Below are 12,219 nucleotides of genomic sequence, written 5' to 3'. Positions count from 1 at the left end.
AGCTACAAACATAAACATTTTAAAAGCCAGAATAGATTTGAAAATAATAAAGAACGTCGTAAAGGATTAACCGAATAAAAGTAATTTGGAGACTGTTCAATGAAAATTAGGTAGAATTGTCCAGGTGAAGAGATGGCCCTGTTATTCTCCACTTACCCATCTCTATCCTGACACCATTATATTCTTCTCTTATGAATTCGTCTATATAGAACTAGTCTGAGTAGACAGCTCTGCATTGGAACATAATGGCTTTCCAAGTAGTACTGTCCCCAGAACTATTTGTTTTTCCTTAGAGTAACATCACGCAATTAAAGAAAAGACATTGTTTATCTAAATACCTTTGAAAATACAATTTTTTTTTGGCTGCCTTGGGTCTTCGTTGCTGCGCGTGGGCTTTTTTCTAGTTGCAGTGAGCGGGGGCTACTCTTCGTTGCGGTAAACAGACTTCTTGTTGCAGTGGCTTCTTTTGTTGCGGTGCACGGGCTCTAGGCGCGCGGGCTTCAGTAGTTGTGCCACATGGGCCCCAGAGTGCACAGGCTTCAGTAGTTGTGGCTCGCACGCTCTAGAGCACAGGCTCAGTAGTTGTGGCACACGGGCTTAGGTGCTCTGCAGCATGTGGGATCTTCCTGGACCAGAGATTGAACCCGGGTCCCCTGCATTGGCAGGCAGATTCTTAACCACTGTGCCACCAGGAAAGTCCCTGAAAATATAATTTTAATTGTAGCCCAACTAGAAACTCTTGTTATTTTCATTTCAGAGATTTCAGTCATAGAAGAAATTTTGTGTGTGTTTGCCAAATATCAAGTTTCTGCTAACAGAAGTTTACATTATAAAAAAGTATAAAATACTGAAAAGGACAAAGAATAAAATAAAGATCAATAATTTAAAATACATTGTTCATCTCTTTTCCTGAAAGAATGGCTATTACAATCTAATGTTACTTCTTTCTATAACTCTCTTTTCTGATAGCTCTTGAAAAACCATGGCAAGGAAGAAGAACACATTTTGGAAGCGGAAAATAAAAAACTAGCAGAAGATAAGGAAAAACTGCAAACTGAATTAAAGAAGGCTTCAGATGGTAACGTTGTATGCATGCACAAAAGTAGGAAAAGTATTGTGATATTTTATGCTGTTACACTTCACTGTTTTTCCTAAAACAAAATCATGGCTAAATGTTCTTCTGGCTAAAATACCAAGAGTGACCTATTTATAAATTCCTGCTCGAATATGGAGATAAAACACTGTTTCAGCCAAGAGAAACATGCTCTGTTATACATACAAACATGTAGGTGTTTCAGATCTGTGTTGTAAATACAGATGTTCCTCCCTTAGCAAAAGAGCTATGTTCCTGAAAAGTTGCTTGTAAACACATGTTTGGAAATGAATCACATTTTTCCGTCATAGTATATTGCTTCTTTGAAAGAAGCAATGACGGGGGATTGCTTATTATTATTGTTTATCTTATTTATTATTATTTATCTTATCTTATTATTTTGGTTATAAGAAAATACGTTGCTTATCTCAAGCCCTAATACTTTCTACCTGCCAGATATAAGGAAAATGTTCCTTGAAAGAGATGGATAGGGATAGAATAAGCCACAGCCTAGGATGCCAGCTGAGAGCTTGAATGTCTCATTCCAAAACACACTGCAATGAGGACTTGGGGTAGGGCGTCCTAACTCCATTTTCCTGAAGGCAGCTATTTCTCCTACATTTTTTGTTTTTTGAAAAATAGCTCTGTTAGTATTTTCTTCTTCTTAGACAAGGAACAAATTATTATTGCCTGTAGCTGCATAGCACAGAAGAGTCCCAAGTCCAGTGTCATCCCAGGAAACTCTGAATAAAAGTTTATGGCTTGACCCCTGAGCAACATTCCTGCATATGACATAGTCCTTGATGTTGTCCAGATACTGGGGAACCTCTCAGTCAGAGTCAAGATAATAACCAATGCATAGACCTTCTCCAATTTCAGATCTCTTCCACTACTTTGTGTTGGGAATAACTTGGAGAACGTTCAGTGACTGAATCAAAGACCTACTTTATGCCATTTGTAAGTTTAGATTTTTTTTAATAGACCTCAGTATAATAGAAGTTTCTGTACTATAACTTGCTGTTTGATTATCTATGGACATTGTTTGTGTAGAGTTGAGTTCATCAAGATGTATTTGAGGGACTTCCCTGGTGGTGCAGTGGTTAAGAATCCTCCTGCCAGTGCAGGGGACGTGGGTTCTAGCCCTGGTCCAGGAGGATCCCACATGCCACGGAGCAGCTAAGCCCATGTGCCACAACTACTGAGCCTGCTCTCTAGAGCCCACAAGCCACAACTACTGAAGCTCGCGTGCCAAGAGAAGCCACTGTAATGAGAAGCCCGTGCACCACAACAAAGAGTAGCCCCCGCTCAACACAACTAGAGAAAGCCTGCGTGCAGCAACAAAGACCCAACACAGCCAAAAATAAATAAATAAACCTATTTAAAAATAAAAAAGTATTTGAATTTGAGATGAAAAGCCTAAAGATAAAAGCTAATTCTGTTTAAAAAAAATCTGTAGGATATTTCATATATGATATAAAATATATAGTTACTTTCCTACTTCTTATTTAAAGTAAAAAAAGAAAAAGAAAATCATTTAGAGGCAGTAAGTTAAAAAATAAGTTACTCTTCTAGACAAGGTGGTAGATGATGTGATAGGTATAGTATAGCTCAAAATTCTAAATCTTCTCATAGTTGGTGTACTGTTGGCTCTTCTGCAATTCCAGACAATTTGGAACATGATCATGAAGTTTTAACATTTGTATGAAAATAAATTTAGTAATCAGACATTTCAAGTGAGAAGTAGTGTTCTTTTTTTACCCAACACAAAATATTGGTGCTAATCCTTCTGAAGAATGCAAGGGACTATTTCCAAAATACCTTTAATTAGTTTAAAAAAGTTATTTTAAATTTCTGCTTTTTTTCATATTTGCCAAGGATCCTTTCCCTTATGTTGTAAGCAGGGTAGGACAGAAATAAAAAGACAGACAAGAATAGGTTGTGTGCCATGCTACACCTCTCCTAACCCTGGCCAGCTTAGTTTTTTCCTCCCTTTGCCTTTTAAAAATTCCAACTCTGAGATATTTTGAGCTTTAACCTCACAAGTCTGAAATATAACTCTAAACTCGGGGTTATTTTGAGTAATATAAAGAAACTCAATATTTCTTTAACAGACAATTCAGATGTCTGGAGAAAATGAACTCTTTGATAATACAGGCATTTTGTTTATGATCTGATAAGAAGAGATGCCAAGCTTCTGTGTTTGAAGTGTAGACTGCAAAACTGCTTTCAAAGTGAATCAGTGTTGAGGTAAAAGCAGATTTTACCTGTTTGAGTATGTCCTGTTTGGTTCCTGCAAGGTGTGTAGTATTTTATGAACACATTTTATTTTATATAACATTGTTACTGACCTTGAGAAGATCAAAATTCCATTTCTAAAGGAGGTATAACCCTGGCTATGTTCTCTTGACCTATACCAATCAAATTCATTAAGACAAGAACTAAGAAATAAATTAATAGTACAAGATTTGGATGAATTCAGCAGCACAATGCTTTGTACATAGTACCATTCAAATATATTCATAGATTTCTAAAAATTGAGGGTATTAAGGCTGACAGTGCTTAAGAAATGTTTTAGCAAGTTCTTTTATATTTGAAAACTGAGTAGATAGGCAGTGTGGTTTGTTTCTTAATAGAGGTAGAGTATTTTCCATATGTATGGTCTTACCCTTAGTGTTTCTTTAATCTAAGTGCAACATTTTCTCCAAATATATTAGCAGAAGTAAAGCATAAATACAAAATGTCTGTTTAAACTGATTCAATCCAAATTGGAAAAGTGCTATTCTGAAGGCAGGTATTAAGAGCACTCACTCTATCAGTAGTGCCAAAATCTCCATCAGTTTCTAACCACCAGCTTAGATTTTTGACCAGTTAGTAAATTACCTGTGCTTCAGTGCAGTAATATGACCCCAGTGAGCCAAACGAGAGCGTGCATGTCCCCAAGCACCCAGTTTACACTCAGGACTAACTTAGTCAGGTGTAAGGACCTGATCTGTCATTTTTAATGATTTGTTTAATGGTAACTCTGATGTCCCAGTGTGTGGAGTAATTGGGAAAGGTCAGTGCCATGAAAAATGAGACCTTAGGCTCTAAAGAATTTACAAAGTTCACAAGCCCTCATAATAAAAATAGACCTTGTATGTAGTGGAAAACCTTCTGATATCCAAGGAGATTGACTTTTAAAGACTCTTCCAGGAGAGCTTCCCAGTATTTATTCTTAATACTTTCCCAGTATTTATTCTTTTTTTTAATTAATTTCTTAAATTTATTTATTTTATTTACTTATTTTTTATTTTTGGCTGCGTTGGGTCATTGTTACTGCGCACAGGCTTTCTCTAGTGGCGGCGAGGGGGGCTACTATTTGTTGCGGTATGCGGGCTTTTCATGTGGCTTCTCTTTGTTGCAGAGCATGGTCTCTAGGTGCGGGGGCTTCAGTAGTTGCAGCACACGGGCTCAGTGGTTGTGGCTCGCGGGCCCTAGAGCGCAGGCTCAGTAGTTGTGGCACATGGGCTTAGTTGCTCTGCGGCATGTGGGATCTTCCCGGACCAGGGCTCAAACCCATGTGCCCTGCATTGGCAGGTGAATTCTTAACCACTGCGAGGAAATACGTACCATTCAGTCATTGCGTGCATCCAGGCAGTGGTAAAAGTGGATACAGTTTTGAAAGTGATCGAGTTACCTGTGGACATGTCGCTTCCTCATTCTTTTAGGAGCAATAGTATACCCATAACATGCTACATTGAAAGTTACCAGGGCTGCCATTCTAATAGTAGAGGTTGAGTAGTAGTGTATTTCTCCTACATAAAGGGAAAAGAAAAAGAAGAAAATACAAAAAAATGATTGAGGCAAATTCCTTGACCCTGCCCTTATTCTTTCTTCCTTCCTTCCTTTCCTTCCTTTTCTTCCTTCCTTTCTTTTTCTTTCTATCAGCAATTTTTTTGGAACTATTCATATAACTTATTCATTGTAAGATCATTTAACATGGAGCATAATTAAAACTGTCCTTAAAAAGCATAACTATTGAGGGACTTCCCTGGCATTCCAGTGGTTAAGACTCTGTGCTTCCAGTGCAGGAGATGCGGGTTCCATCCCTTGTCAGGGAACTAAGATACCACATGTCACACTGCGCAGCCAAAAAATAAAAAGCATACCTGTTGAGGATAAGGCAAATTTTTATTTATTTTTCCTCCAGTTTTATTGAAATATAGTTGACATATGGCACTGTATAAGTTTAAGGTGTGCAGAGTAATAATTTGATTTACATGCATCATGAAGCAATTATCACAATAAGTTTAGTGAACATCCTTCATCTCATACAGATACAAAATTAAAGAATAGAAAATAACTTTTTTTCTTGTGATGAGGATTCTTAGGATTTCCTCTCTTAACAACTTTCATGTATGACATACACCAGTGTTAATTCTATTTATCATGTTGTATATTACATCCCTAGTACTTATCTTATAACTGGAAGTTGGTACCTTTTGACTGCCTTCACCCAATTGCCCCTCCCCCCCCCACCTCTGGTAACCACAAATCTGGTCTCTTTTTTATGAGTGTGTTTGTTTTTGAAGTATAATTGACCTACAACACTATGTTAGTTCCTTTTACACAACATAGTGATTTGCTGTTTCTATACATTTCAAACTGATCACCACGATAAGTCTAGTCAAGTCTAGTTACCATAAGTCACCATACAAAGATATTACATAGTTACTGACTGTATTCCCCACACTGTACATTTCATACCTGTGACTCATTTATTTTGCAACTGGAAATCTGTACTTCTTAATCTCCTCACCTATTTCTTTCTTCCCCTTACCTCCCCTCCCCTCTGGCAAACACCTGTTTGTTCTCACTATATATAAAACTCTGTTTATGTTTTGTTATGTTTGTTAACTTTTTTTAATTCCACATATAAGTGAAATAATACATATTGCTCTTTCTCTGTCTGACTTACCTCACTTAGCATAGCATTGATCCCTTCTAGGTCCATTCATGTTGTCACAAATGGCAAGATTCCATTCTTTTTTATGGCTGATTAATGTTCCATTGTGTGTGTGTCTGCATGTGTGCGCGTGCATGTGTTTGTGTGTGTGTGTATTACGTCTTTTTCATCCATGTATCTTTTGATGGGCAGTTAGGTTGCTTCCATGTCTTGGCTATTGTAAATAATGCTTCAGTGAACATAAGGGTGCATGTATCTTACGTTCTCTAACTAATGTTTTAGTTTTCTTTGGATAAATACCCAGGAGTGGTATTGCTGGAGATAAAGCAAATTTTAAATGCTATCTAAACAAAGTATATACAAACAGAACAGAAACTGATTGTAAAGGCCCATTCTGTGTTCCTAAGTATTGGCAGCATATAACAGGGACCTTAGATTTGGACCAGGAAATGGAATCTTCTAATCCTATTTAAACTTCTCCTTTGCCAAATAGAAGGTTTATATTTTTCCACTCTCAACTAGTTTATTCAACTCTGTTCCTGGATAAATGCTTCTCTGTCACTGTGGCTTACCTTGAAAAGAACTAGCATTCTAGCATTTCCTTTTACAGACCAACTTCACTACCCTTAAAGATGTTCAAGTGTTTTTTAAAACTCATCACCCTCTAATGCCAGTAATAAACAAATCATACTAACATAGGGACCAGGGAGTGAAGATAGTTGAAGTGCTTTACAAGAGAAATTGAAGATCAAGATAAGAGAGAAAATTACAAGGGAATTACTATTCTGTATATCAGTAACCCTAAATTCCTTCTTCTTGAGTTCCTTACAGAGGAACTGTTTGAGCCATCTATCTATCTAAAAATAAATTCTCAAAGTCCAAACTAAGCATATCTTACAGTTGCAAATTCTTGTGGGTGTAAATTCAACTATCTTTAACTTGCAGTTATAATCAAAGCCACCATCTTATTTTAAATTTTGCAATGCTTTAAAAAATTTGGTAGTTTTAGTCATATCATGTTTTTTGTTTTATGACCTTTTAATGAGTTTCTATGCTTTGAATAAGAAAAAAACATGTATTTTCTCCTCTGTTTACTTATCTGGAAGTTTCTGCTTCTTTAACATCTCCTTCCCTTCCTTTGTTAGCTGAAAAATAAAAGTCCATATTTTAAAAGAATAGCATAGTTTATTTGAAGGATGTGGCAATAGACTATATGTAATTAATAATACATCAGTTATTTAAAGCAAATAAAATATATGACCCACCATTTTAGTCAGGTTTTAGCTCTTAGGTTGTTTTTTCATTTTTTAATGAAAGATATATTGCCATTTATTAGTTTATATTATCTCCACATGCAGTTGATGTTACTGTCAAACCAGAAGAAGGAGGCTTTCTTGCTGTGACTGCTTTCCTGGCACTAATATATCATGGTGATATTTTCTCCTGCTGTTCCCTATTACATTCCCATTTAGTTGTGATGTTTTCCTTTTTGTGAGCTTCCTATCTGTTTGCAGGCCCTATATAAAATAAACTATTTAAGTGTCATCCAGTGACCAGGAGGAATAGCTACAGGGAAGATAGTAACTGAAGACAGAAATTCAAGGATACCTTTCATAGCATTGACAATACCAGCAAGCATGACTGATGCTACCTGAGGAAAAGCTTTTATTAGGTCTACAGAGGGGCATTAAAGCAAGAGAAAACAGTCTCTTCCCTGAAGAGCTTTATAACCCAGATGGATGGATCCAACATATATACATAAAGTGACTACAATTTATTTCTTCCCCTGTGTGATACATGAGTTAGTTTACTAAAAAACATGGAGTGGAGAGTGCTAAATGCATACTGAATAACAGAATGTTCCAGGTGATAAGAATATTATCAAGCATAGTTCTCCAAGTATGTTGATGGACATATAGATTGGATCAGCTTGTATCAGGTTTATGTTTACTGCCAAGTGCAGTAACGAAATTAAGCTGGACAACTCTGCTCTAAAAACACTTTTGAAATGGATGGAAAACAATCAGCTAGGAAAATGAGCTGGAAAATTAAAGAAGGAAAAACCTTTTCTTTGTAAAACTAAATCTCATTGCAGCATCCACTGTCTGTATAGCCTTTGTTCTTTCTATAAGCAAAATTGGAAGGGATAAAATGGGGAACTTCTTAAGAGGTTTCTTAAAATTTCCAGTATACTTTGGATCCTCCTCTCCTCTTATGCTCTGATACTTTAATTTATATTTCTTTTCAGTAAATTTATAGTCTAAGAGAAAAGTGGTAAGAAGTAGAAGTGTGTTTTTGGAGAAGGATCAGAAAACTATGGCCCATGAGCCAAATCTAACCTGCTGCCTTGATTTTAGAAATTAAATTTTATTAGAACAAACCATGCTCATTTGTTTACATATTTTCTGTGGTTGTGGAGTTAAGTAAACTGGACAGAGTCTGCATGGCATAGAAAGCTGAAAATAAGGGAGTTCCCTGGCAGTCCAGTGGTTAAAACTCCGAGCTTTCACTGCAGAGGGCCCAGGTTCAGTCCCTGGTTGGAGAACTAAGATCCCGCAAGCCGAGTGGTGCGGCCAGAGAATAAAAAGAAAGCTACAAATATTTACAGTCTGGCCCTTTACAGGAGTAGTTTACTGACCCCTATTAAGGATCTTGAAGTAAGGAAGAATACCTTTTTCAGTATAAATAATGGTGTTGAAGAGATTGGTTTCTGCTTAATATTGTTATCAAATTTGCTGTGCACTTAAGTGCTGGTTGAATGAATGTTGATCAGATAATTTAAGAAATTATATATGCTTATATGTAGTAAAACTAGTTCTTTGTTTACAGTCAAAGTAAACTGACTCCTTCAATTCTCGTATATGATGGTTTGTAAATTCTTCTAGATTCCACGTGTTGCTTCTGCTTACACACGAACTTGCTTTATAAAGCATATCCTTTTCAAAGCAGTTTGTATAAAGCTATACCTACACAGTACTTTGCCTAAAACGTACACCCTGATTTTTAAGTGCAAAGCCAGCATATTAATATAATTTGTAATTATTCTTTGCTAAGTCACAGAGCCAAAATTCTTTTCTTAAATACATTACTTAGCAACCCAGCTAAGATTAATGAAGGAAGTCTTCATGCATTTATTGGTGTTTCATTCGCTAATAGCATAAGAGTGGGGCTGATTTTATTTATTAAATTATAAAGCCTGCTCATCAGTTCCTTGGCCCCGAGTCCCAGTAATCCTTATAAGTATCAGCATGCCTTACATCCCTGTCTTTTCTAAAACCCAAAAGCGCTTCACCCATAAACCTCATTCATGGTCATAGTCCCCCAGAGGGTAGGGGCAGGCACCAATATACCTAGCAATAGGTATAGAAATTAAGACACACACAAAAAATCACTCATTTCCCCTTTGCTCATGTGGCAAATAGAGCTATAATTGGTTTCATGCATTAATGTTTACTCTTTAGTATAATTGTTTGGGCAGCTTTCTTTCCATTCCTTCTAAAGCATGTCCCTGCCATTAGTCTGGCTTCTTCACTTTGCCACTAGGGTGGCAACACCACAGATCTGATTATGCTTCTTCACTTCTTAAAACTCTGTATTGGTTCCTGTGACCTTTATAGCTCTTCAGGATGGCACACGTGGTCTTCGGCGATCTGCCCCCCAGCGTCATCTCTAGTTTTGCCTGCCCCACCCTTGTCCAGTCTAAATTTTATACCCCTACTCTATTAAATATGGGAGCTTTTCCTCCTAACAGTGGTGTTTCATCACCTTTCCCCTTTGTCCAGGACTGCAGGTCTGTCTGCCTCTACTGCCCTCTTCCTTCACACTCTGCCAGCTTGTGCTCATCCTTCAGCTCCAGCATCGCTGCCTCTCAGGAGCCTCCCTGAAACTCTCTCCCTTCAAGCTGGGTTGAGTGGCTTCCATCTGGACCTCCATAGTTCTGCATGGATACTAACTTAATAGTGTACTCTGTAGAAATTACTTTTCATTTGTTTATCTTTCTTACTAGATTGTAAGTGCTGTGAAGGCAAGGGCCACATCTAAGTCAACTCCTTGTCCCCAGCACATACTTAGTGTTCTAGGCCTGTTATCTAATAGATATGAATAAATCTCACCCCCAAACACTGGTTCATCATAATTAGGCTCTTGCAAACTACTTACCTCCTTCTTCTTCCTCCCCTCTTCCTCCCCCCTCCCCCCTTCCTCCTCTACTTCCCTCCTCTCTCAAGGACCGAGCTCTGGTGATAGTCAGGTATCCATCACTTGGTACCTGCACTCAAGCATCTCAGCATTGCTGAAGGAACTAACTTCTTATTTTAAATAAATGGTCACTGCATTCAGATGGTCCCTCAGCACTGTGACAGTCCTATTGAACTTCTCTAAAATCTTCACTTTTTCACTCTTCAGAACTACTTTAGATCTTCTCATCTCACTTCTAAATTCTAAATCCACCCTACTTCATTGGACACAAAGAATTAATCAAAAAAGTCATCTTCTCACCACCAAAACTACTGTCCTCCCTCAGCTGGCCTCAAACTCTACCTGTCCTTGGGTTACTGTGGATTAAGTGTCAATCCTTCTTCTACTGCTTTGGCTGCCAAGCCCACTATCCTTCTCAAGGATGCTGTTTCTGCAATTACTTCCTCACTTCCTATCACCCTACAGACATCTCCTGGCATCTCCTATCCCAAAACATAAAAACAAAAACTTCCTTTTGTCTCATATTCCTTCACTTACTGCCCCATTTCTCTGCTCTACTTCATAGCAATTTATTTTTTTCCTTTTAACTTTTTATTCAGACATAATAAATTCAGATCACACAATTCAAATCACAGGAGAGATGCAAAAATAATACCAAAAAAATATGCCCTGTACCCAAATGATAACACTTTACACTTGCCTTATCCTTTTCTTTCTCTTCATATTTTCCTCTCACTTATTATTTTTATATTTTCCAAATGGTGATTTTCTAATTCTCTTATTCCTTCTCCATTTATTAGATGCCATTCTATTGTTAAAGGAGAAGCTTTCCCTTTTTCCCCCAGTTACTTATTGATTTGCTTGTGTAATATATTCATTGCATTATAATTCATTGTGAGCATTATATTTTAGTGTTCAGGTTGTCTCAGATTTGGCCAGTGGAAGTCTTTTCAAGCTGGGTCCCATATCATTTTGTCATGCCCCCATTCTGTAAGCACATACATTCTGGTATAACAAGATAGTCCAAGCTTATCTTGTACTTTTCCTCCTCTATCCCTTGAATCAACCATTTCTCCAGTGAGCCTTTAGGTAGGGAATGGTATTTAGAAAATAATATCTAGAGCCTAGGTGTGCTCATTGCTACTGGGGTGTCATTACTTCTAGGTGCCCTTAGCAGACAGAACTGATAGTAGCTTAAATTTTACCACTTTAGAGAAACTTTTCCTGAGTACTCCATCTCATGTGGCTGCATAGTCATTCTTTATCACATCACCCTATTCTAACTTTCTTCATGACACTTGGCACTCACTGTTGGTTGGTTGGTTGCTTTATTGTGCGTCTTCCTCTGACTAGAAAATGAGTATTACAAGAGCTAAGACCCTACCTATCTTTTCATCCTCAACACTTAGTAGAATGCCTGATGCCTAGTAGTCATTCCATACATTGTTGAATGGATAGATGAGTGGATGACTCCCTTGTCTTAGGGCAGTTTCACCTGTGTAACAGCTTCATCTTCTCTAGTCATGAACAGTAGGAATCTTTGGAGGGGCTCTTATGTGTCATGGACTCTCAGTGGTTAGAGACTGGGAAAAACGTTTCCTTCTTCATACTCTTGATGAAAACAGTAAAGATTTCTCATCGCTGTTAAGGAGCTTAATTCTCACAGCCCTTCTGTATTTGTTGTACAAATTGACCCTAATGTGGATTTCATAAAAACTGTTTTTATGAACACTAACTTTAAATATTTTTAAGATATTTATAATCATATTGCCTCTCAACCCTCCTCTTAAATAACTTAAACCTCTTACACATAAGATTTATTCATGAAGGTTAAGGGACCTACACTTTGATATTCTTGAAATGTATTAAGTTCATGCTTCTTTTTTTTTTTTTTTTTTAGTCTATGGCAATATCTAGATCACTTTTCGTGATCTGGCTTACCTCGTTTTTATTTTTGAATTTAATTTTATTCATTTTTCTATAC

The 12,219-nt window shown here is 37.2% G+C and overlaps 1 protein-coding gene and 1 non-coding gene across 4 annotated transcripts in view; both read left to right on the top strand.

The window, feature by feature from the left end:
- The window catches only part of BCAP29 (B cell receptor associated protein 29), a 40,519-nt gene that overhangs the window by 14,701 nt on the left and 13,599 nt on the right, over positions 1-12,219 (top strand). For all 3 annotated transcript variants that reach the window (XM_067745950.1, XM_067745951.1, XM_067745952.1), the window contains one exon: positions 970-1,078. In XM_067745950.1, coding sequence (XP_067602051.1) covers positions 970-1,078 — 109 coding nt within the window. The remainder of the gene's footprint in view (positions 1-969; positions 1,079-12,219) is intronic.
- LOC137229646 (small nucleolar RNA U109) lies at positions 4,766-4,895 on the top strand. The gene has a single exon (XR_010945798.1). It is a non-coding gene; the product is annotated as a small nucleolar RNA U109 (small nucleolar RNA).

Source organism: Pseudorca crassidens, chromosome 8 (assembly GCF_039906515.1).
Source record: "Pseudorca crassidens isolate mPseCra1 chromosome 8, mPseCra1.hap1, whole genome shotgun sequence".
NCBI lineage: Eukaryota > Metazoa > Chordata > Mammalia > Artiodactyla > Delphinidae > Pseudorca > Pseudorca crassidens.
This window is presented reverse-complemented; position numbering and strand designations above follow the sequence as displayed.